Source organism: Canis lupus, chromosome 4 (assembly GCF_011100685.1).
Source record: "Canis lupus familiaris isolate Mischka breed German Shepherd chromosome 4, alternate assembly UU_Cfam_GSD_1.0, whole genome shotgun sequence".
Taxonomy (NCBI): domain Eukaryota; kingdom Metazoa; phylum Chordata; class Mammalia; order Carnivora; family Canidae; genus Canis; species Canis lupus.
Genome location: NC_049225.1, coordinates 11,056,132 through 11,083,335, shown reverse-complemented (window position 1 = coordinate 11,083,335; position 27,204 = coordinate 11,056,132). Strand labels below are relative to the sequence as shown.

Below are 27,204 nucleotides of genomic sequence, written 5' to 3'. Positions count from 1 at the left end.
CAGCTCTAACTTTATTCTTCTTTTATTCAAGATTGTTTTGGCTAATTTTGGATCATCTTTAAATTTACACATACATTTTAGAATTAAGTTGTAATTGTCAATTCCTGCCAAAAAATGCCAATTAGGATTTTAGTGGGGATCATACTGGATCAATTTGTGTTCCTGTTATTTTTGTTCTCGTAACTTCCTTTACATAGTAGTTAACATATTGTTTAATTATCTGAGAAAGGTTATGATTAAAGTATGAGATGATAAATGAAAATGAGGGACGCCTGGGGTTAAACATCTGCCTTCAGCTCAGGGTGTGATCCTGGAGTCTGGGGATCGAGTCCCACATCGGGTTCCCTGCATGGAACCTACTTCTCCCTCTGCCTGTGTCTCTGCCTCTCTTTCTATGTGTCTCCCATGAATAAATAAATAAAAATTTTTAAAAAATGAAAATGATGTGAATATAGATTTGCTTAGACAATTCTAGGATATTAAAATTGGAAGATAAACCTTGAATTTTAATAAGAGTAATGTTAGAGTTAAATTTCTCAAATAGTTTATTTCTTTGGAAGGTGGTAAATTTGACTTTTTTAGTCATAGTGGGTTTATAGACTAATAATAGAGTTAGATAATTTTATAATTAATACTCTATAAAGTGTAAAAATTTCCCTCCAGGGAAGTCTGCCTTAAAACAAAAAATCCCTTGATGTCACTGACTAGACTGAAGTTTACCAAATATATCAAATATTTAAAATACATTTAAATATTTTTCTGTTCTGCTCAACCAGTAATAGAAGAAGTTGTGTAGGTAGAATAATTTGCCAATTTTCTGTGCTGATTTAGTATCTTTCTATTTATTTAAAAACATTTTTTTGAGAGAGAGGGTGAATGAGCCAGGGGGAGGGGCAAAGGAAGAGGGAGAGAATCTTAAGCAGGCTCCACACCCAGCCCAGAGCCTGACACAGGGCTCAGTCTCACAACCCTGAGATCATGACCTGAACTGAAATCAAGAGTTGGACACTTAACTGACTGAGCCATCCAGGCACCCCTAGGGTTTCTTTATTTTTAATAACTTTCAGTAATTATACTTTATTTATACATTGATCCCAAGATGGTGTAGATGATAAGACTCAAAAATGAAATCTTGCCATTTGCAACAACGTGGTTGGAACTAGCGTGTATTATACTAAATGAAATAAGTCAGAGAAAGACAAATACCATGTAATCTCACTTACGTGAAATTTAAGAAAGAAAACAGATGTATAGCAAGAGGGGGGAAAAGGAGAGAGGGAAGCAAGCCAGAAGAGACTCTTAATGATAGAGAACAAACTGAGGATTGATGGAGGGAAGTGGGTGGGGATGGGATAGATCGGTGATCGGTATTATAGAGGACACTTGATGTGGTGGGCACTGGGTATTGTAAGTGATAAATCACTGAATTCTACTCCAGAAACCAATATCTCATTGTCTGTTAGCTAAAATTGAAATTAAAAAAGAAAAAATCTTTAAAAAGAAAGATGAATTTTGAGGCACCGGGATGGCTCAGTTAGTGGAGCATACAAGTTTTGGCTTCAGGATGCTGGGTGTAGAGAGGACTTTAAATATGAAAAAGAAATCTTAAAAAAAAGACTCACCATTGATTTAATAACAAGGGTTATTGGAATATCTGTTACAAAAGAGGTTGAAATAGAGTAGTCCCTATAAAAGCAAGGGAATCAAGAGAGGAAGGTTATAGGGTGACTTTAGAAAAGATAGTACAGTTTTTCCCTGCTCTCTGAAAGTAGAGTGTTCCTATGAAAGATTTGATTAAACGCTATTTTCACTTTTTGCTTTTCTTTATAGAAGTGAAAATCCTCTTTTGATCTCTTTTGACTAGCAAAAACAGATATTAATGTAGTTCTTTTGTAAAAGTAAAGTGGCATAACACAAACTTTTGAAAAGCAGGGGATACCTGTCTTTTGAACTGGCAACAAGAGAAAGTTTCTAATAGGTAGAAAACTGAGAAGAAGACCATATTGTGAAACAGGAGTTTATGTAAGGTGACTGGAATATACTGTATGTAGGTAGGTGGGGTATATAGTATCTTAAAGTATCAGACTTGAGAGAAGTGAGTATATCAGTAACTTGCTTTAGGACTTACTGATTTTTGAGGTAGTGTCCTTATAGATTAACTATTGTATACATTCTTGTTTAATTTTCCAGTTTTGTATTGATTCTGAAAACAAGTCCTATGTAATTACAGGGATTTATTAGCCTAAAGTAATTAAAATATAGTTCATAGAAACTTACCTGAAATATCTTTAAAACATATAATTTAAGATTTTAAATGACTTAATTTTCAGATGTTCCAGTATATTTATGGCAACAGCTTTAAGTTTTGACAAAGAAATACTTTTTGGAGAGAAGTACCTTTTCTTAATCACTGATTACTAGTTACTTGTGGAAAAGATTCTTCTCTTTTGGTATTGATTGCATTGTCTAAAGATCAGATTCTGTATATCTTTTTAGGTGTTTTGCTAAAGATACTTGAATTTGTTTGCTCCTGACATTTTAAGTTCAATTCATATATTGAAATATGATCCAGGAAGGTTAGCACTTGCTTTTGCTTGTTTCTTGTTGTTTTGTTTTTCATTTTTGTTTGTGTTTCATTTTGTTTGTTTTTAAGTAGGCTCCATGTCTGATGTGGGGCTTGAACTCACAACCCTGAGATTAAAGGTCAGTCACATGCCGCACTGAGAGAGCCAGCCAGGCACCCCAACTTTTGCTTGTTCAAAAGTCTTGTTCTTAGTCTGTCCTACTCCTGTCCAATTCTCCTTTCCATTTAAAAAAAAAAAAAAAGAAAGAAAAGTAGATTTAAAAAAATTTTTTTGGCTACATATATAGATATTTTCAAAGTTGGGGTATATCTTCTGATTTACAAATATCTTTGCTGCTGACCAAGACTGGGTCATGAGAATGAGCCCCAGATCAGGCTCTGCGCTCAGTAGGGAGTTAGCTTGAGATTCTCTCCATCTGTACCTCCCTCCACTTGTGCACAGACTCTCTCTCTCAAAAATAAGTAAATGAATCTCTTAAAAATATATTAATATTTAAGAAGATACATTGTTGTATGCTTCAGATTCCAAAAGTATAGAAACATATACAGTGAGAAGTCACCTTACACATAGGATGCTATATATTTTCCCCGGTGTATCCTTCCAGAGATATTTTTAATATATACAAATACTGCATATATTGTGTTCTTTGATCATAAAACCTACTTTGAACATGATTTTGTGTCTTACTTTTTTCCTATTTAAATCATAAAGATGTCTCCACAGTTTTATATCCTGTTATTATATCATCATTTAACCCTTTTTACCCAATTTAACTACCTTTGATGAATCCTTTGATTGTTTTTGCAGTCTTTTGCTATTTTTATTTTTATTTATTTTTATTTTTTTTTAATTTTTATTTATTATTTATGATAGTCACACACAGAGAAAGAGAGAGAGAGAGAGAGGCAGAGACATAGGCAGAGGGAGAAGCAGGCTCCATGCACCGGGACCCTGACATGGGATTCGATCCCGGGTCTCCAGGATCGCGCCCTGGGCCAAAGGCAGGCGCTAAATCGCTGCGCCACCCAGGGATCCCACTATTTTTAAATAATATTACAAATTAGTAAACAGAGGCCTACCTCATTCCACCAGTATGCTAGCATATTTATGGGACAAGTTCCTAGGGGAATTGCTGGGCTTATATTCATTTATATTTTGGTAGATATTGGCAGTCTGCTTGATATATAGAGTGGTGGTTTTGAACCAGGGGCAGTTTTGCTCCAGGAAGACATTTGGCAAAGTCTGAGACATGATTTTTCATGGTTTGGGGCAGGGGCTGTGCTCCTGGTATGTTTGAGAGCTGATTGGGTTATGTGAACTGTTCAGATCCTTTGTTCATTTTCCCATAAGAGTAATCATGCCCTTTGTTCATTATATAAATTTTAAATACCTTTTCTCTGTGTCTTGTCTTTTGATTTCTGCATGGCAAAAACACTATGAACATTTTAAAAAACAATGTATATAAAGGGAGTTTCTGAGTTTTGGTAGGAAATATTTTCCCTAATATCAGTTATTCAAGGAGTCTTCCATCTTTGTGGGGACACTTTTATCATTTCATTTTGTGCATTTTGATATTTGATGTATTTGGAATTTATTCTGGTATAAAGTTTAAATACAACTTATTTTTTCCAGTTCACTACCTAATCACACTATGGCTATTTAATAAATAATCCATCTTTTTCTACTGATTTTAAGTACTATTATCACATACAAACTTCTCATGTATTTGATTCTAAAAATATGTTTTAATGAAATCAATATATCTTGGAGATATCTGCACTCCCAATGTTTATTGCAGCATTATTAACAATAGCCAAGATATGGAAACAACCTGTGTCACTTACAGATGAATGGATAAAGAAGATGTGGTGTGTACACACACACACACACACACACACACACACAGACATACACACAATGGAATATTATTCAGCCACAAGAAAGAAGGAAATCCTGCTGTGCAACAGTGTGGATGAACCTGAAGGGTCCATACTAAGTGCAATAAGCCAGACAAAGAAAGACAAATGATGTGTGGTACCACTTATAAGTGAACTAAAGAAAAAAAGCTGATTTCATGGAAATAATAGAATGGTGGCTCCTAGAGGTTTAGAGGAGGGGAAAGTGGGGAGATGTAGGTTGGAGGGTACAAGATGAATAAGTTCTGAGGATCTTATATATAGCATGATGACTATAGTTAATAATATAGTACTGTATATTTGAAATTGGCTGAGAGTAGATCTTAAGCCTTCTCACCACACATGCACAAAAAATGAGTTAACTGTGAAGTGATGCATGTGTTAATTATCTTGATCTTAGTAATCATTATACAGTGTTATAGCAAATAATCATGTACACTAAAAATATATAATTATTTCTCATATATTTCAATCAAGTGGGAAAATATAAATAAAATATATTTTAGTATCTAGTAGGATGGCAAGGCTATTCCCTCAGTACTCTTATTTGGATTTTTCCTGCCTATTCTTATTTTTTAATATAAACTTCAGAATTTGCTTATATGGTTTAAAAAAGATGTTTTGTTATAATCACATTTTAGTTGTTAACTAAGTAGAATTGATCTCTTTTATGATGTTGAATTTCCTCTCTGAGAACATTAAGTGTGTGTGTGTATGTCTTAGGAATGTTTTAAAGATCTCTTTATGTAGACTTATACTTACTTAGTTTATCTCTATGTTTTATTTCTTTGTTGTTGCACTTGTAAATGGGGTCTGCCATTACATTTTCTAACTGGTTATTTGTATATATGAAAGCTTATTTCTGTATACTAGTTTGTACTCAAGTTCTTATTGTTTGATTAATTTTTCAGTTGATTTTCCAATATACAACCATTATCTACAAAGATTAATATTTTTATCTCCTTCTTTCCAAATTATTATACCCTTTCTCTTGTCAGTTTATATTTGCTAGAAATTCCAGAACAATATTAGATAGATGATAAAAAAAAATTGTGGTAGAATACTTTTTCTTAAAGCTTCTTATATTTTAGAACAGATACTTCCTTATTTCCTTTTCTAAACTTGAGGCTAGCTGTTGGTGGATTGATAATGTTATAGATAATTCTTTAATATTGGAAATATTCATCACTTAAACTCCTTTTAAAGAGTTTTCATCAATAGAGGGTATACATTTTTTTAAATAATTTTATGTCAGTTTTTTTCAAGTGCATTAAGCATCCATGTGTTGGATCTGTTTTCTACTTTCATAATGTTTTTTTTTTAATTTTTTTTATTTATTTATGATAGTCACACAGAGAGAGAGGCAGAGACACAGGCAGAGGGAGAAGCAGGCTCCATGCACCGGGAGCCCGACGTGGGATTCGATCCCGGGTCTCCAGGATCGCGCCCTGGGCCAAAGGCAGGAGCCAAACCGCTGCACCACCCAGGGATCCCCATAATGTTTTTTTTTAAGATTTTATTTATTTTTTCATGAGAGACACAGAGGCAGAGACATAGGCTGAGGGAGAAGCAGGCTCCCCGCAGAGCCTGATGCGGGATTCAATCCCCACACTGGGATCATGCCCTGAGCCAAAGGCAGATGCTCAACTGCTGAGCCACCCAGGTGTCCCAAGTATATAAATTTTTAAATGCCTTTTCAGCATCCATTGATATGATACAATACAATATTTTTCTTCTTAAATCCATTAGAATGAAATATGTGTAGATCTTCCTGTCTTTTACTATCCTTGCATCGCTGTATAAATCTCATATAGCCGAGAACTATTCGTTTTTAATATTTAGTGCTTTTTCTCACAGGTTTATCATGTTCATTCTGATAGCTATGAGACACAAAACCAGCACTATGGAAGAAGTTTAACAAAAGAAACTCTAAAGGATGGTAAGGATTGAAAAACCATACTATTACTGCACAGTTTTCAAAATGATTCTAAAGTAATTTCAATCTTAATTCTTCTTTGTTATAGTGATTCAATCCATAAGTAAACTCTAAAAAACCCTTAAATTGATAAAACCACATTAATCATAATCCCTGGTTTGTAATACACCAAAACCATGGATCCATGAATGCTTTCTTTTACATTTAGTTCATTTCTTATTTATTGTTATACATAAAAAAAAAATAATGGACATCAGTGAACCAGTAATACAGTCCAAGTCCTAAACTAGAGTTGTCTTCAAATCCTAATATGTAAATCATAGTGTATTAAAACTGTATACTGTTACATAAGAGAACTTTAAAATGTGTATTATTGTATATAATGTATTTTTATTGAAATCTCCCATGTGTAGTTTAACTGTGTATTATAAGTTTCTACAACTACATAATAAATAAATGGCTTTAGAAGCAGTTTAAATAAAGCCTGTTAACATACATGCTTCTAAAATAACCAAGCTATTACAAAAACAATAATACCTTAATAGGTTTCTGGAAATATTATTCTATTAAACGCTTATTCTTAGCTTTGCCTAAGATGGGAAAGAGTTTATGTGTAGTGTAAATAGTTTGAAGAAAAATTTTTATTTTATATATAGAAAACAAACATACACTGTGTGATCTTAACAGTATTTGCCTTGGTTTGCTTAACCAACAGCAGGATAATATTCAATTGGCTCTGTATTAAAATATTTTGCAGGCTAATATGAATATATTTTTATAAGTAATTTCTGTCCCAGAGTGGAGGAACAAACTATTTAAGGGCAGAAATCAAATTATATATACCCATAAATTCTCAAATATAATAAAATAAGCATAAATAATCTTAAAAGATTATTAATAATCTGATAGGTTAAAACATCTAAAAATCTCAATTTTGAAGAACATATTCAACCTGGAGTAGTGTTGATCCCCAAAGAGAGCTTAACTTTTGTGAAGACTGATTTAATCAACTTTATTAAGAACAAAAGGATTTATTATAGTTCATTATTTGATATTTTGGCTGTTGGTAATTTTTTTAAGATTAATTAATTAATTAATTAATTTATGACAGACAGAGAGAGAGAGAGAGAGAGGCAGACACACAGGCAGAGGGAGAAGCAGGCTCCATGCCGGGAACCCGATGCGGGACTCGATCCCGGGACTCCAGGATCGCGCCCTGGGCCAAAGGCAGGTGCCAAACTGCCCAGCCACCCAGGGATCCCTGTTGATGCTATTACAAGTGCCTGTGATTTGACCCTAGGTTTAGATTAGCTCTTGAGTATGATTCTAACAAACAAATAACCTTATTAAAAAATCCCTCACACTAGCAAATGAAGCAAATCTTATCACGTTCCTCAAGAGAATATAGAGAACTAAACTACCAATCCTAGTGTAATAATTTTTTAAATCTAAGTAGTATATTTCACTTTACATATTTAACTTTACATAAGTGTCATTTTCTAGTAAGAGAGTCCTCCACACTAGAAATTAAGTTTGAGGTCCAAGTTTCTCTGACTAGAATTTTACCTGTTCAGTTAATTGCAAGGGGTGATGGGAAAAAGTTGAAGAATTCTATCTAAGATGAATTCACTTCCCAGGTGATAGCGAGTTCATAATTTCATTATAATCCAATATTTTCCTATTTATAGGAGTTTCCAGGTTTTTTCATAATGGATTCTGCTTAAGAAAAGATGCTGTTGCTGCCAGTATTCAGAAAGTTGAGAATATTCTGCAGTGGTTTGAAAATCAGAAGCAGCTTAACTTTTATGCAAGTTCATTACTGTTTGTTTATGAAGGTTCATCTCGGCCAACTACTACAAAATCAAATGACAGAACTTTGGTAGAAAAGTTTTTGTCCAAAGGGCAACTGTCAGGTGCAGATGTCCTGGAGTACAATAATAACTTTCATGTGTTAAATTCTACAGAGAATGGGAAAATAGATGCTTCAGTAGGCAAAAGCTTGTCCAAGATGTATGCTCGTCACAGAAAAATGTGTTCAAAAAAGCATCACAGTCAGACTTCATTGGAAGTTGAAAATATAGAGCAAGACAATGGGTGGAAAAGCATGTCACAGGAACATTTAAATGGAAATGTACTTTCCCAACTGGAAAAAGTTTTCTATCATCTTCCCACTGGTTGCCAAGAGATTTCAGAAGCAGAAGTGCGAATGATAGATTTTGCTCATGTGTTCCCTAGCAACACAATAGATGAGGGATATGTTTATGGGCTGAAGCATTTAATTACTGTGCTGCAAAGTATTTTAGACAATTGAATCCTTTGCTGCAGTCTTCTAAGGGATGGGGCAATCATAAGAGCAGCAGTCGATATCTCTGCACTTGTAAAGCTATGTAAAAAATTTGTATTGTGAGTCTACATTTTGTCTTTATACTTTTGGTAGAAGGGTTATCTTTTTTATAATCTTACTCAGGAAAACTAATTATTTGTTCATTAGAAAACTATGAAGAATAAAGAAACTTAGGAATGTTAAGCAGGGAATGTGGTGGTACATGGCTTAAACATCTGTTTGGCTCAAGCAAAATGCAAACCATTATTCAGTCATTAAGAGTTTATTTAGCTTTCTGTAGCCAGTTTGTCATGAAATCTCTATCCACCCAACCTTGACAATGAGCCATATCTAAACTCATTAAATTATTTGAACACTTTAAAAAATCTAGAGAGCACAGGTTGATGTCCTTAGTGTTACTATGTATGAAGTTATTAAAACTGGAGAAAATTCTACTTCAGAACAGTTAAGTACTGTTTGTTTTATATTAAAAGTTCAGACCAGCATATCAAAAGGTGCTTCTTAATAAAGCAATTCAGAATCATTGTATTCCAAAAGCAGATTTTCTCTTTAATTTCCATTTATATGCCTATTTCAATATATTATACTTCACAAGAAAGATAATTCAACAACAACAACAAAAATCTTGAAATTAGAGTCACTAATAATTATTCTTGCCAAGGTTAGGAGAAAAGAGAAGTTATTTGCCAGGAACATAATGTTTTTCTTTTAAAATTGGAATATATATTTACTACATTGTGAAAGGTGTTGTAAACCATATAAATATCGTTTCCTCTAACTGCAGCTTCAAAACATAGATGATTGAAGCTTTGTCTTATTTCTCCTTTAAATAGCTATTGAGAATTTTCTCTTTTAAAATTCATGTCCCCATTTGGTTCAGCACTAGTATAAATATGTTAGAATTCTCAGAATTCTAATAAGTAGTGAAGGACACCATCCAGTATTGTGTTACCAAAAATATTATGTGTAAATTAGTGCATCACTATGAATTTGGTGCATATCTAAATCCATGCTTCTATTTCACTCTTACTCAAAATGTTTTTATATCCTATTCCAGAGAGAGATTATGATTTACTTTTGTAATAGGTGGCGGAGATGCCATTTTTCCTGGAAAAATTAGATTTTTTTAAGTATTATATGTGGTTCACATATATCACCATTTTAAAAAATAACTATTATTTGAAAACATTTAAAACTTTGAAATTAAATTTACAAATATGTTAGATATTTATGAAAGCATTACTTGCACTTTGATTCACTAATAACCCTGCTAAGTAGTTAAGAGTTTTGTCATATTCCTGGAAAATGTTTTAGATTTGTGGGCTGTTGGACTTTTGCCCTCTCTTTTTCCCCTAGAATTACAAATTCAAGTTTTAATTCTAAGCAGCTTTTTTTTGGTATGGAGGAAAGTATCACAATTTTTTTATATTTATCTCACTTTCCCAACCTCTCTAAGTGTACTTTGCAAATACCTAAGCACAAACAGAAGTACCAAATGCTCTGTGAATTCTATGCTTAGTAAGTCTATTAAACCCGAATTACTTTAAAATTCATATACATTTTGTTATAGCAAAATTTGTTTTAAATTTTTTACTTAGGGTCAGTATAAGTATTTTTCATAGAGACTTCATATTTTTCTCTACTGTCTAAATGAGTATTGGCTGTAGCTTTTTTTTGTGAGGATGAATTTCAAGTCCTAGTAAATAGTAAAAAATTTTTTAATTTTACTTTTTTTCTCCTACAGTATAGACTTTTGTTGTTGTTGTTGTTACTCGGACAGTAGTTCAATAAGTCTTAAGCTCAGATAATTAACAGTTTTGAGTCTTAACAAGAGGCTTTTTTTGTATGGGATGGTATCAGCGTATATACAGTGAATTTAATAAATTTAAGTATTACCAGACTTTTTGCACATTTTAGCTCAATAAAGTGTGAATCAGCTGTTCCAGATTTTCTTTATCCATATTTGGAAATACAGTTTTGTAAAAATCAGTCTTACCTTTTTGATACAGTAGATCATCTTTTGTTTTACTAAAACAAGAAGCGCTTTTATCTTTTGTTTTTCAGGGAAGAGATTAACATTTAATTCTGTTTACATTTTTTTATCACTGTTATCCAATACCCATTTTCTGTTACTTTATTAGTCAACCTTACATGTCACAGAGTAAGTATTTATGTAATCTACATGTGAATATTTTACTATCTAGCCCAGTTATTTAACATTATGCTGAAATTTACCACTGTGGGGAAGAATGATCACTATTTACCAAGCATATTTAAACATGTACATGTTTAAGAAATAAGCATAATAAGGATATAGTTTGAGTTAATAGGGTTATCATAGTTTTTTTTCCCCCCTAGGAAACATAAATAATGATTTTAGTGTATTTCTTATGGAATGCACTCATGAAAAGGACTTTTGAAAAATTGTGGATAGTGAATAATACATTTCTCTAATAAAAATTTAAATTGGATAATAGTTTTATAATGAAGTATTTACACTAATTGATATTTTAATATGGGTGGGAAGTTGCATAGGTTGAAATAAATTAAAAATTGATAAGTGCTAAATATTTTATCTAAATAGTTTTGCAAGAAACAGTTGTGAAAATGTGTATATTAAAATGGCTCTAACATGGAGCTTGGTATTTTCAACTCAGTATTCATTATTCTTTGTTTAATGTGTCTGGAACGATCTTACTATGCCTCTTACACTACAATTTCCTATTTTGGGGCTTAAGGTTATGTTCAACTGAATAAGAACTTTTTTTTTTTACTTTGAGTGTAACCTACTATTTTATGATTTCCAAGACGATGTTCTTCATACTATCTCTATAATGTCAGTATATTAAATTCCTAATATAACTTAAGAAAAAGGAATTAATTTTTAGAGATATTTCAGTTGTAATTTTTATTTTCATGCAACTGAAGACATTTGTTTCTAGGATTTGGAATATTGTAGAAAATACAGGATGAAAGAAAATGGAATGAAACAATTTTATTTGTGAAATTGCAAAAATTTTGTCCACTTTTTAAAACATTGTCATCATTTTAGTACTCTTTTAGCAGTTAGGCATTTGTTAATTTAAAACTTGATTTGCTCTTAAAATTGTTTACAATGCTTTGTAATAATCTTCCTTATCCAGTGCCTTTAATCTTGATTTGATGTTTGTAGCCTCAGTTATCCTTCCACTACATCCTGTAATATTTTTATAGTTTCTTCAAAAAATGTCAATTTAATCATGTAAAGAGGTAGCAATTGTCTATCAGTGCTTTGGGAAGACAAGTAGAGTTGCCTATGGAGGCCGGGCTTTACTTAATTCATTCAAAAATACTTAGTGGATGTCTACCGAATAAAGCATTTTCGGCCCCTGAATATACAGTTGTGAACCAATCAGGCAAAGCCCTAACCATTTTCTGCATTCTGTCTAGATGGGGTGGGTTTGGGGACCTAATTAAAATAGAGATACAGAAAAATATGCATTTAACAATAATAAAGTTAACTGGCATTTGAATTTGTGTAGAGATAAGGTAATGAGCGGAGACAAAGTAACTGACAATATATTAGGTTAAAAATAATATTTAGCAGCATTATAACCTCTATTTGACTCCTGAGTTCAGGTAGCAATTATAGATAGGATAAAAAGGCCTTAATTTTTCACTTTCTTGCCGGTAAAGGTACGTTTATTTTTAGGCTGCCCATTGAGAGTAGTGTTTTAACAGAACATTACTGTGAAAAACATTCCATTACATATTCACAAGCAAATTACTGCACATTTTTAAAATTTGTGTTTTACAAGTAGTACAAATACTTTAGGCCTCAGTCTCATCTTCAAATTATTGATATTTTAAATTTGGCAATGAAAATGAAATTACTTTTTGACTTACAGAGTGAAGTATTGTTACTTAAAATGCTTGTTAATATTTTAGGAAGGTTGGAGTCTCCATTTTTTTTTTGATGTTTAAATTCTTGTTACTTATGTTGATAGTGTCTAATAAGAGGAAATAGCATTCATGTGATTAAATAAATTAGGAAATACTTTGAAAACTTTTAGTTGTTAAACTTTGTCATCATGGGGTTAAATTTTGGCCTGGTGTTCACTTACAATACATGTTAACAAGTTTAATTATGAAGTGAAATAGTTTCAAGTATGATGTGTAATGCACCTGCATATAAATGAAATTGGCGTGCACAAAGACACTTTACTATAAGGAGCTGTACTGGAAGATTTATGAAAGCATGTGAAATTGCACCTAAAATTGTATTAGTGACTATGCTAAATTTATTGTACTTGATGAATGAATGTATTTAGTGTAGTCAAAGTTACTTTGGCTTAAATGTCTAAATAATGTCTTTCTTTTTTAAAATGTGTTTGTAATTTGTAGTATTGATGGGGGTATTCTTGGACTGCAGGGGTTATTGTCAATGTGTGATTTGTGTTTTTATTTTATAGAATCATCTAATGTGATATACTGATTTTTATAAGTGATATTTAGATAATTCTAATAACTGTATATTTGACAACCTATTAAAATGTTTTGCATTTGATCTTTTCTTCATTAATTATAATTTGCTAACAAACTTCATGGTAATTTAAAAATAACTTAATCATTCAACAAACATTTATGTGCATGTTATATACTAAAAACTACAGGAATCATTAGTGATTCAAAGATGATTAAGACAAGCTGTTAATGGAAAAAAGCATATGCATTACAAATGAAAAAATATGTAAACTTTTTGCCTAAATATTTTTCTATCAGATGTACCAAAATCTTTGGAATCAACCTTATAGGAGAAGTGGACTATAGCAGAAACAAAAATGACTTGTCTGTGAAAATACATAATTGTAAACTTCAGAAGGGGTAAGATAGTTTTGCTTGTATTTGAAGTTTGATGAATCAGCTACTTAATTAGTGACCTAAGTATTTTCATTCATTAAATAAAAAGAGAGGATACTATCAAATACCTACCCTATATTAGGCACCATATTTGGTTTGGGGGATTTTTAAAAGCTGCATAAGATTTTCAGTACATGTTCTCAAAATATGTACTGTCTGGTAGAAAAAAACTGTGTAACTATGGGATAAAATATTGGGACTAGGACTGATTCTTAATTCAGCAGAGCTGTGAATGAGTGGAGTCAGTTCTGATAAAATGCAAGAGGAAGAAGAGGGATTCATAGTCTCATTGCAGCTGTGATTCAAGGCTCCAGAAGGCTGTGTAGCATTCCTCTTTTATGCCTGCTACTGTGAACAGTGGGAAAGAGCAATACTATGTGATGTAGTTTTTTAAGATTGGCTGCCTAGCTGCTGAGACTAACAGAGAATCCTATTGTCATAGTCCCCTAGTTATAGCTCAGTGTAAGAACTAAATAAAAGCTGAAGTGAAGTAAGTGAAAATAATCATTTAAGGATTTCATTAAAAATGCAGATTCTGATTCAGTAGGACTAGACAGGGTCTGTGATGCTGCTGGCCCATGTACCACTGTTTAGTAGAAAGATTTTCCAAAAGTTCTTTGGGTATAGAGTGTGCAGTGGAACTTGGATTACATTGATTCAAGCAACCAGAGCTATTTGAAAGCCAGGGAGAGTGCTGAGAAAGAATGTGAGAAAATATAGCCAGCAATGGCTCAAGTTAATACTATCCATTCTTGAATGGAAGAAATCTTCATCAGCTATGTCGGGCCATTAAACTTTCCTCCTACAGGTCTTAAGGGTCCTGCAATAACAGACCAATTTTGTTCTGTTATTCGTGCTGTTAGCTTTTTGTGTGTGTGAATGGACAACTGAACAGTCTGCGTATGCCTGTTAATTACGTTGTACTTGCTTTTGGCAGAATTGATATGGTAGACCTGGTTTGGATACTCTGAAATGTTTTGAGTCCAATCTATATGTTTCTAAAAGAAGTTAGGAAGGTCTTTTTTCTTTTTTAAAAAATATTGATTGATTTATTTTAGAGAGAGGGTGAGTGCCAGGAACAGAGGCAGATGGAGAGGGAGAGAGAATCTTAGCAGTGGAGCCCAACGTGGGACCTGTCTCACAATCCTGAGATCAACTGACTGCACCACCCAAGTGTCCCAGGAGGGTCTTTAAAATTGTTATTTATTAAACTAATGTATGACAAAGTGCTTTGGGATGGGCACAAAAAAGATGGTGAATGTGGAAGCATCATGTAGACACTTATTAATCTATGGAAGAATAAACAGTATCACCTCATACACTTCGAGGATCATAAGCTTAAGGTAAATAGGCTTAATTTATAGCTTATAGGGCTTGGATCCAGGTCAAAGAATATCTTTGAGAATTTGTAAAGAAACCATAACTTTTAGTTCTCAGTCTTAACTTCCATTTGCCACTCCCTATTATGGTCAACTCTAACCCATCCAGGTTATGCCAGAGGCAGAGAGAACAATCTCAGTAATGGGCTAGCCTGACCACTCTGTTAGCATTTATTGCTGCATAACACCCTAAAATGTAAGTGTCTTAAAAACTCTCCTTTTTTATTTGTATGGATTTGCAAGTCAGTTGGGTGATTCTGCTGATCTTGGCTAGACTTATTCATGTTTCTACAATCAGCTGGCAGGTCAGCTCAGTTGGGGGCTGGGTTGTGAGCCAGTCCAGGATGACTGGGATGACTTGTCTCACATCCTTTCAGCAGGCTAGCCCCAGCATTTTATTTTGGTGGTAGTGGTCCAAGAGAAGACCCTGAAACATGGAAACACGTTACAAGCTTGTTTGAGTCAAGTTTGCTACTATTACCAAATCCAGAGTTAGTATGGGCAGGTATTGAATCTTGGTTTGTCATAGTTTATGTTTTCATCAGGCAGCAATGTCAGATCAAGTGGACAATGTGGGCATTAATTCTGTTGATCAGAACAGAGGCAGCAGGATAAGTAGCATGTGCAAATTTTAAAATCTCACTTGTTTTCCCTTTTTAAAAAAATGTCACCCAGGTTTCCTTTTTTTAAAGAGTTTATTTATTTATTCATGAGAGACACAGGAGAGGCAGAGATATAGGCAGAGGGAGAAGCAGGCTCCCTGCAAGAGGCCCGATGTGGGACTCAATCAAGATCCCAGGATTACGACTTGAGGCAAAAACAGACGCTCAACCACTGAACCACCCAGGCGCCCCCTTCACCCCATCCATTACCTCCTAGGTAGGACCATCTGGGCAGTCTCACAGTGTCGCCATCTTCAATTTGTAGTAATATGTTACTTGGGGAATGGTTTGGTATTTTAAGCAATATTTTTTCCCAAGTTCTTATTTAAATTCCAGTAATTAACATACAGTATATTAGTTTCAGGTGGAGAATTTAGTGATTTACTTGGTACTCATCACAGCAAGTGCTCTCCTTAATTTCCATCTCCTGTTTAACCCCTCCTCCAGTCCATCTCACTTCCAGTAACTATTGGTGTGCTCTCTGTAGTTAGGAGAGTGTTTCTTGGTTTGCCTCTTTTCTTTCCCCCTCCATTCATTTGTTAAATTCTGCATATGGGGGTACCTGGGTGGCTCAGTCAATTAAGCGTCTTGCCTCCACCTCAGGTCATGATCCCAGGGTCCTGGGATTGAGCCCTGAGTCAAGCTCCCTGCTCAGTGAGGAGTCTGCTTCTCCCTCCCCCTCTGCCCATCCCACTACTCGTGCACTCGTGTACTCTCCTCAAATAAATACAGTCTTAAAATAAATTCAACATTTGGAATGTTTGAATTTGTCTTTCTCTGAGTGACTTATTTTGCTTCGCATAATAGTCTAGCTCCAGCCATGTCATTGCCAACAGCAAGATTTCATTTTTAATGGCTAATATTCCATTGTACATATGCCATATAGTATCCTAAGCAATCCTGTCTTAATGGGCTTCCTTGACAATTACTTGAATGTTAATTGATTTTCTTTCAAATGTATATAAACTGTTATGTTCCTACAGCAAAGATTATGCAAAAACCATGTACTTTCTATTACATACTGTAGATACAGTTCTCCAGTTGATGTTAAAACTTTTTTTTTTAAAGATTTATTTATTTATTTTTATTTATGATAGACACACAGAGAGAGAGAGAGAGAAAGAGGCAGAGACACAGGAGCAGGAGAAGCAGGCTCCATGCCGGGAGCCCGACGTGGGACTGGATCCCGGGACTCCAGGATCGCGCCCTGGGCCAAAGACAGGCGCCAAACTGCTGAGCCACCCAGGGATCCCCTAAAACTTTTTTTTTAATTGAACTAGTACTTCTGGTTCAGTTTTTAGGTGCAAGAGCTACTTAATTCTAAAATAATATTTGAACTTGAATGTGCTGTTTATTGTCAGTTTAGCTAGATTTTAGTTTTCCTAAGTCATTTTCTCCCTACTATTTTTTTCTATTGCTAGTATATAATATACCAGTGAGGGTGAAAATTCTTAGGAAGAATGTTTATGTCATAATTTCTCTTTTCTATACATTTCCCATTCATTGAGGATATAGTTTTTACCCTTTTAATACGTTCTGAATATATTTCTTGGGGAAAATAAAATTAACAAGTCTTTAAGACCAACAACATCTCTCTACTTGGATAACCAAAGCAGAGAGGGATTTTATCCCTAATTTTCAGTTTCTAGATTTATGGCAATTCTGTATAACCTAAGTAGGGTGATTGAATCAGACTTTTTACTCGGTAACTACACAAATGTATGTTATGTAGCTTTTCCTGACTGTTTGATCTTTATTTTTTCTTTATAGCTTTTGTAGAGATCTTGCTTTTACAAAAGGGCTTGAATATTTGACTCTTAGAAATATGATATTCGGGACACCTAAGTGGCTAAGTGCTGAGAAGCTGCCTTTGGCTCAGGTCATGATCCTGGAGTGCCAGGATCGAGTCCCACATCGGGTTCCCTGCATGGAGCCTGCTTCTCCCTCTGCCTGTGTCTCTGCCTCTCTGTGTCTCTTATGAATAAATAAATAAAATCTTTAAAAAAAGAAATATGATATTCATATACTTTTAATCCGTAAATAGCAAATAACATATTAGAAGCTTCCAAATAACAAAGCTACAAATAACTTCAGGTGTCACAATGTTCTTAAATTGTTTATAGTAATCCATCCACAAGGATGGATTATATTTTCAGAAGAAGATATTAAAGGTAAGTGGTGACTTTTCTTCTACCTAAACAACTTTAGGACAGGAGGTTATAGGTGTTCTGTAGCCACTTCCAGAATCATTGTTATTCCTGCTTCCTACCTTAAACATAACAAAGCAGAAACAAACTCTTGTGAAGTACCCCCTCTCCTTATTGCACCATCTACTCACAGCCTTCCCCTGATGTCAAATGCAATACTTGGCTCACAATCATACTCCCTGTGGATTTTTTTTAAAGATTTTATTTATTTATTCGTGAAAGACATAGAAAGGGGGGCAGGGGAGAGAGGCAGAGACACAGGCAGAGGGAGAAGCAGGCTCCATACAGGGAGCCTGATGTGGCATTCGATCCTGGGACCCCAGGATCACGCCCTGGTCTGAAGGCAGGCGCTAAACCGCTGAGCCACCCAGTGATCCCCCGCTGTGGATTTTTTAAAGGTGATTTCCATGTATACACGCTCAAACTTGTGGCTGGAATCTGAAGTAAGAATGGTGTTATTGGAGACCCTCCCTTAATCTATGGAGTATGATGCTAATCCCCGAGTGGTTAGCATCAAGATCGTATTGCAGTATTTTACTGTGTGTTTCTGTTTAGAGAAACTTAGTGTGCCTGGGTGGCTCAATCAATTAAGCATCTACCTTCAGCTCAGGTCATGATCCCAGCCTCCTGGGGTTGAGTCCCACATTGGGCTTCCTGCTCAGCAGGAAGTCTACTCCCTCTGCCCTTCCCCCCTGCTCATGATCTCTCTCTCTCTCTCTCAAATAAATAAATAAAATCTTAAAAAAATAAAACTTAGTTTCATTAACACTGAAATCATGGCCAACAGTGATATAACTCATTCCTGAATAAATGCATGTATTTTCTTTGTCAGACATATCACAGCCTTCTTCTCTTAAGTATACTAGATAGCCGTTCAGCACTCCTCAGGGGCCATTTAAACAGTGATATCACCAAAAAAAGACAAAAATACAAAAACAGCACAAAATAAAATAAATACAAGAAGACACTTAATAATATGAGAGCTGAAGAAGGCACAGCACTGCCTTGTTCAACTTGGCCTGGAAATGTGTGCATCTGGAAACTCAAATTTTTTGCTATTCTGTGCATGTCCACAAATGATTGCAAAAATGACATGAATACCGATTTGAGGCTACAGTAAATTTTGGTAAATAGGTGAATTCACAAACATAGAATCCATGAATAATTAGGCTCAACTATATGTGTGTGTGTATGTGTATGTGTATATACATATATGTATGTATATACACAGTGAGAGTGTTTATATCAGTCACTGCACTAAGTAATTTAAATATTATAACCATTTACTACTTAATCCTTTTAGTTTGGGGTCTAAGCACAGATTGGTTAGAACCATTTATCCCACATCCTGTAAGAAGTTGAATATACTTCTCCAGGGCTTATGCTCAGTAGGAACTAGCCCCAAGTGTGTATTCCTCCAAGTATTTTATCTTGTTTGTCTCTACAACTGCTCTTTCTGCTCCATACAAAGCCAGATATGGGCCTCAGCACTTTTTTCTTGATTTTTCTTTCAAACTACTCACACAAGACATTTGTATAGCAGGCTAAGGAAGGCTGGGGAATTGAAAACTTGGTTACATTGCAATAACACAAACAATAGTTTGTGGGTACGATAGTTACTATATCAGTCTATTAAAAAATGCTATATATGTACTTTGGATCTTAAACTTAACAGCACTGGTCAAAGCTTTTAGTCGTTTTTTTTCCTTCTTTCCTAGCAGTAAATACAAGAACAGAGATTTAGTTTAACTGAAATAAATTATAGTAACCACTATGGTAAGCACAATTGGCCATGACAGTTTTAGTATCATTTTCCCCCTTTATGTTGCTGATGTCAAACTCATTTAATCCTCACAAAGTCTTTATAAGAAAAACTTATTTCAAATTTAGAGATTAGGAAAAGGCCTACAGAGGTTAAGTAACTTGTCAAAGTTCAAATTTTATTACAAGAAGTTCAACCTAGATCTAAGAGATGCTTAACTACCACACGAGATTTGCTTACTTCTCAATTCTCTAAGTTCCCTGGTAAGAGATGTCTGGATTAGTAAGAATATGCTATGTCATGTACTAATTTGTAGGGAAAAAACACCTACAATCAAATGCTGAAAATGTTATCCAAATTTAAAATGTGGGTTTATGAAATCTTACTCTTCAATGGAGATACTTTGCATGTTAAAGATATTAAAAAGCCAGGGGCAACTGGCTGGCTCAGTAAGAGGAGCATGCAACTCTTGATCACAGGGTCCTAAGTTTGAGCCCCAGGTTGGGTATAGAGATTACTAAAAAAAATAATAATAATAATAATAAGTATAATTTAAAAAGAAATAAAGAGGGGAGCCAGGGCATTGCATTTGTTTAAGTGACTGACTCTTGGTTTTGGTTCAGGTTGTGAGATTGAGCCCCCATGTCAGCTTTGCACTCAGCACAAAGTCTACTTAAGACTTTCTCTCCCTCTGCTACCTCCCCCACTGCCCAGCACTCATGTACAGTCTCTAAAATTAAAAAAAAAAAAAAATTAAATCTATAAATAAATAAAATAAGTTAAAAGGCCATAACTAAACATTGGGTAGTTTCTATTTAGTGTACAACATAGCCTAGGAACAGAGATTTTAAATATTTATTTAAATATACTGGTTAGTTGTTTGCAGCATTATGATGGTTTTCTGATGTTACTAGGCAATTTTGAAAGGATGCTGATTAAAGGAGTTAAAAGTACCATGGTGGAAGCATGTTCACATTATATAAATGAATTTAAAATTTTAACTTGCTGTAAGCAGAGAGCTTTCTCATGAATATATACACAAAGTATATGAATGCTATCAAGATATACCATGTATGGAAAGTTTTATCTTGCCTTTCTTTTATCCTTTTACGGTTTTATTGAGGTAACTCAAGACTTGTTAGTTACTTTGAGATTTAAATTTGTGAGCCATCACTACAATCCAGTTTTAGAATTTTCCATCACCCCCAAAATGTTCCTCAAGCCCATTTGCGCTTTTTTCACTGTTTTTAATAGGCCCAAGGAAGGAACACACACACACACACACACACCTACTTGAATTAAAAAGAAAAATCGCCTAGTACCACCTAGTGGTGTTTATGTAGACAGCAAGTAGATATTGGAGTTTTAGAAATCCCCAGATTTGAGTTGAGATTCCTTCAGTGGGATCACTACATCAACTACAAATATTTGTGGTTTATAATTGAAACTGAGATAAAAAAAAAATATGAACAGTCTTATCTAAAATCCTTCCTAGATAAATTTTTTAAAGTTAAAATTTAAAAACTAATGATATCTTTTCTTCAAATGAGTTTAGTTGGGGCCCTAATATGTTTAGCTAGTAAATGCTTAACAGCTTTGTTTGAGACAATGATACGGGGAACCAAGATCCTTTTTTTTTTAAGATTTTATTTATTTATTCATTCATGAGAGATACACAGAGAGAGAGAGAGAGAGAGAGAGAGAGAGGCAGGCAGAGACACAGGCAGGGAGAGAAGCAGGCTCCAAGCAGGGAGTCCGATGCGGGACTTGATTCCGGGAGTCCAGGATCACACCCTGGGCCTAAGGCAGATGCTCAACTGCCCACCCAGGCACCCCACCCCCATCCTTTTTTTAAATGTATAATTGTCGTTAATATTATTTGTAAAGTATCAGTCAAAAAAAATAAAAAATAAAGTATCACTCAGCCAGATGACATGGACACAGGATTCAAATATGGCAATGAAGGAATAAACTTTGTCCAGAGGAAAAAAAATACCATATATGAATGTTCCAAAGGTAATCCTTTTAGGGAAATCAAGAAAGCAGAGATAGGTAGGAAATGGAAGTGTCAAGAGAATGAATCTGCAATAGATGAAGCATCATTGTGTTTAGATCCAACAGCCAGAGGCACTGACGTGAGCCCTGCTTTTCATAGGGTCTGCTCTGACTCTCTCTGGCTCCCCTCTACCTGCAACCTACATGGTGCTGAGCACTGAGATTTTGCCTCTACATCCTTCTTTTGTAAATTTTTTTATTTAAATTCAATTTGCCAACATACAGTATAACACCCAGTGCTCATCCCCTCAAGTGCCCTCCTTAGTGCCCGGCACCCAGTCATTATATATCCCCACTCTCCTCCTCTTCTGTAACCCTTTGTTTCCCAGAGTTGGGACTCTCTCATGGTTGTCTTCCTCTCTAATTTTTCCCCACTCAAGTTTCCTCCTTTCCCTTATAGTCTCTTTTACTATTTCTTATATTATGAATATAAGTGAAACCATATGATGATTGTCCTTCTCCAGTGGACTTACTTCACTGGAACCAGGATCCTAACTCACTCCCTGACCTGATAAAATTAACTTTATAAAGAAAAGGCTTTTAGAGAAAGAGCCTTTTGTGTAGAGAAATACACAAAAAGAGAAAGAGTGTTTATATTTAGCCATTTTAAAATTAATTGATTTTTCCTTTTTATTTTTCTCTTGAGTATGTATTATAATTTTAAAAATTAATAAGCTCTGTTTTCAAAGGTGGACATCAAATTTTCAACACATTGCAAAAAATGCCTAACAAAGCCTCTGAAAGACAGTAATTTTCCATAACTATTCCCTTTACTGATTCTTCCTTATTGGTGGCAGTAACTGCGTCACTCATGAGTTAAGACTGAAAGCAGTGGTTAACTAGGGGACACCCACCTCAGCCTCTCATTATGACTCCTTGCTGGGGGCTCCACCTGTTACCTGGTTTCATGGGAGCTCAATGTCCCAAGATTAATTAATGATCAACAGTGTTATTATAGTTAAATGTACATATTTCTGATAGTATTACTAGAAATAGTGCTTCATTATAAAAAATTATTCAGGATAACAATAGTTTTGGCAAAGAGCTATGTAATTAGAAATGTCAAATTGAACAATAATAAATACCTAATTTGGATTCCAATTTTGGCTCTGATTTTTTACTTCCATATGATCTTGGGCAAGTCACTTGACATTCTTGTCCTGAATTTGTTTCTCAACTGTAAAATGGGGATAATAAAAATATCTTATAGGGTTATAATGGGAATTAACTGAAACAATATGTGTCTACCATTTTTGAGCTCTAAATATAAGGCATTGCTACTATTATTGTATTGGTTGTATTATTTTCTTAGAGTGGTGTACCTTAATCTGTGGCTGGGAAAATCTGATCACACTCGTACAGGTGTAGATGGAAAATAAAATCCAGTATAGGAGAGGTGGGGCACAGGTGCTGTCCTTGGTTCTGAAACCACCATCCTTTTCCTGGGTAAGACTTTAGAAACCTCAGGACCCTGGTGATTCTTTTATTTATTTTTACTTAAAAAATTATTTAGTTAAATTCCATTTATTTAACATATACTGTATTACTATTTACTGGGGTAGAATTTAATGATTCATTAGTTGCAAATAACACTGCAAGTGTTCATTACATTAAGTGCCCTCCTTAATGCCCATCACCCAATTACCTTCCCCCACACACACTTCCCCTCCAGCAACCCTCAGTTTGTTTCCTAGAGTTCAGTGTCTCTTATGGTTTACTTTGCTCTCTTTTCATTTTATTTTATTTTTCCTTCCTTTTCTCTATGTTCATCTGTTTTGTTTCTTAAATTCCACATAATGAGTGAAATCATGTATTTGTCTTTCTCTGATGGACTTATTTCACATAGCATAATACCCTCTAGTTCCATGCATGTCATTGAAAATGGCAAGATTTCATTCTTTTTGATAGCTGAGTAATATATATCTCACATCTTCTTTATCCATTCAACTGTCAATGGACAGCTGGGCTCCTTCCACAGTTTGGCTATTGTGGATGTTGCTACTATGAATATTGGAGTGCAGATGCCCCTTCAGATCACAATGTTTGTATATTCTTTAGGAAAATACCTAGTAGTGCAGTTGGTGGATTCTAGGGTAGCTCTATTTTTAACTGAAGAATCTCCTTATTATTTTCCAGAGTGGCTGTACTAGTTTGCATTCCCATCAACAAAGAATAGAGTTCTCATTTCTCTGTATCCTCACCCACATCTGTTGTTTCCTGACTTGTTCATGTAGGCATTCTGACTGGTGTGAGATAGTATCCCATTGCAGTTTTGATGTGTATTTCTCCGATGACAAGTGATGTGGAACATTTTTTCATCTGTCTGTTGGCCATGTGTATGTCCTCTTTGTAGAAATATCTCTTCATGTCTTCTGCCCATTTCTTGACTGGATTACTTGTTGGGGGGGGGGGAGGTTGAGCTTGAGAAGTTCTTTATAGATTGTAGATACTAGCCCTTCATCTGATAAGACATTTGCAAGTATCTTCTCCCATTCTGTAGGTTGTCTTTTGGTTTTGCCGGCTGTTTGCCTTGCTGGGCAAAAGCTTTTTATCTTGATGAAATCCCAATGGCTCTTTTACTTTTGTTTCCCTTGCCTTTGGAGACATAGCTAGCAAGAAGTTGCTGCAGCCTAAGTCAAGGAGGTTGCTGCCTGTGTTCCCCTTCTAGGATTTGGATGGATTCCTGTCTCACATTTAGGTCTTTCATCCACTTCGAGTTTATCTTTGTGTATGATGTAAGAAAGTGGCCCAGTTTCATTCTTCTGTGTGTGGCTGTCCAATTTTCCCAACGGCATTTTTGAAGAGACTGCTTTTTTCCATTGGATATTCTTTCCCACTTAGTCAAAGATTAGTTGATCATAGAGAGAAGAGTCCATTTCTGGGTTCTCTGTTCTGTTCCATTGGTCCATGTGTCTGTTTTTGTGCCAGTACCATACAGTCTCGACGATCACAGCTTTGTAATGCAGCTTGAAGTAGGCATTATGATAACTCTGGCTTTGGTTTTCTTTTTCAACATTCCTCTGGTGATTTGGGGTCTTTTCTGGTTCCATACAAATCTTAGAATTATTTGTTCCAACTCTGAAAAAATTCCAGGGTATTCTAATAGGGATTGCATTGAATGTGTAGATTGCTTTGAGTAGCATAGATGTTTTAACAATATTTCTTCTTCAAATCCATAAGCATGGGATATATTTCCATTTAGCTTTGTCTTCCTCAATTTCTTTTATGTGTTCTATAGTTTTAAGAGATCCTCTGCCTCTTTAATTAGGTTTATTCCTGGGTATCTTATGATTTCTGGTGCAATTCTAAATGGGATCAGTTTCTGATTTCTCTTTCTTCTTCCTCATTATTAGTGCATAGAAATGCAATTGATTTCTGTGCATTAATTGTATAGCCTGTCAATTTGCTGATTTCCTGTATGAGATCTAGGGGTGGAGTCTTTTGGGTATTCTACATAGAGAAGCATGTCATCTGTGAAGAGTGAGAGTTCTACTTCCTCTTTGCCAAAATGGATGCCTTTTGTTTTTTGTTGTTTGGTTGCTGAGGCTAGGACTTCTATACTATATTGAAAAACAGTAGTGAGATGGGCATCGCTGTCATGTTCCTGACCTTAGGGGAAAAGCTCTCAGCTTTTCTCAGTTGAGAAGGATATTCTCTGTGGGATTTTTATATATGACTTTTATGATATTAAATTATATTCCCTCCATCCCTACACAGTGGAGAGTTTTAATCTAGGAAGGATGCTGTGTTTTATCAAATGCTTTCTCTGCATCCATTGAGAGGATCATATGGTTCTTGTCCTTTCTTTTATTAATGTGGTATATCACATTGACTGATTTGCAGATATTGAACCACCCTTGGAGCCCAGGAATAAATCCCACTTGGTTGTGGTGAATAATCTTCCTTTTAAAAAGATTTTATTTATTTATTCATGAGAGACACATAGAGAGAGGCAGAGACATAGGGAGAGGGGGAGGCAGGCTCCCTATGGGGAGCCTGATGAGGGACTCAATCCCAGGACTCCAAGATAACAGTGTGAGCCAAAGGCAGACACTCAACCACTTAGCCACCCAAATTCCCATAAATAATCTTTTTAATGTACTCTTGGATCCTATTAGCTAGTATAGTTGTGAGAATTTTTGCATTCGTGTTCATCAAGGATATTGGTCTGTAATTTTCCTTTAGTGGGGTCTTTGTCTGGTTTTAGGATCAAGGTAATTCTGGTCTCATAGAATGAGTTTGGAAGTTTTCATTTCTCTTTTTTTTATTTATTTTTATTTATTTATGATAGGCACACAGTGAGAGAGAAAGAGAGGCAGAGACACAGGCAGAGGGAGAAGCAGGTTCCATGCACCGGGAGCCCAAAGTGGGGTTCGATCCCGGGTCTCCAGAATCGCGCCCTGGGCCAAAGGCAGGCGCCAAACCGCTGTGCCACCCAGGGATCCCTCATTTCTCTTTTTTGAAACAGTTTCAGAAGAATAGGTGTTAATTCTTCTTTAATTGTTTGGTATAATTCCCCTGGGAAGCCATCTGGCCCTGGACTCTTGTTTGATGGAAAATTTTTGATTACTGCTTCAGTTTCTTTACTGGTTATAGGTCTATTCAGGTTTTCTAGTTCTTACTATTTCAATTTTGGTAGTTTATATGTTTCTCAGAATACATTATTTCTCCCAGATTGCCTAATTTTCTGACATATATTTGCTCATAATATTCTCTTAAAATTGTTTGTATTTCTTTGGTGTTGGTCATGATCTGTCCTCTTTCATTCATGATTTTATTTATTTGGCTCCTCTCTCTTTTCTTTTTGAAAAGTCTGGTTAGGGGGTTTATCAGTTTTATTAAGTCTCTCAAAGAATCAGCTCCTAGTTTCATTGACTTGTTCTACTATTTTTTTTATTTCTATATCATTAATTTTTGTTCTAATCTTTATTATTTCCCTTCTCCTTCTGGATTTAGGCTCTATTTGTTCTTCTTTCTCTAGCACCTTTAGGTATAAAATTAAGTGTGTATTTGAGACCTTTCCTGTTTTTTTGAGGAAGGCTTTTGTTGCTATATGCTTTCCTCTTAGGACCATCTTTGCTGCATCCCAAAGGTTTTGAACTGTCATGCTTTCATTTTCATTTGCTTTCATGTATTTTTTTATTCTTCTTTAATTTCCTGGTTGACCCATACATTCTTTAGTAGAGTGTTCTTTAATATTCATATATTAGTGTCTTTCCAAATTTTTTCTTGTGGTAGACTTCAAGTTTTAAAGCATTGTGCTCTGAACATATGCATGGTCTAATCTTAATCTTTTCATCCCACTTGATATCTGATTTGTGACCCAGTGTGTGACCTACTCTGAAGAATGTTCCATGTGCACTCAGAAGAATGTGTATTCTGTTGCTTTAGGGTGAAATGCTCTGAATGTCTCTGTGAAGTCTATCTGGTCCAGTGTGTCATTCAAAACCCTTGTTTCC

At 34.9% G+C, this 27,204-nt stretch overlaps 1 protein-coding gene across 1 annotated transcript in view; it reads left to right on the top strand.

The window, feature by feature from the left end:
- Positions 1 to 13,327, top strand: part of IPMK (inositol polyphosphate multikinase) — a 60,331-nt gene extending 47,004 nt beyond the window's left edge. The window contains exons 5-6 of the mRNA XM_038533962.1: positions 6,359 to 6,440; positions 8,126 to 13,327. Of these exons, the coding sequence (XP_038389890.1) occupies positions 6,359 to 6,440; positions 8,126 to 8,748 (705 nt within the window). The 3' untranslated portion in view covers positions 8,749 to 13,327. The remainder of the gene's footprint in view (positions 1 to 6,358; positions 6,441 to 8,125) is intronic.
- The last annotated feature ends 13,877 nt before the right edge of the window (positions 13,328 to 27,204 follow it).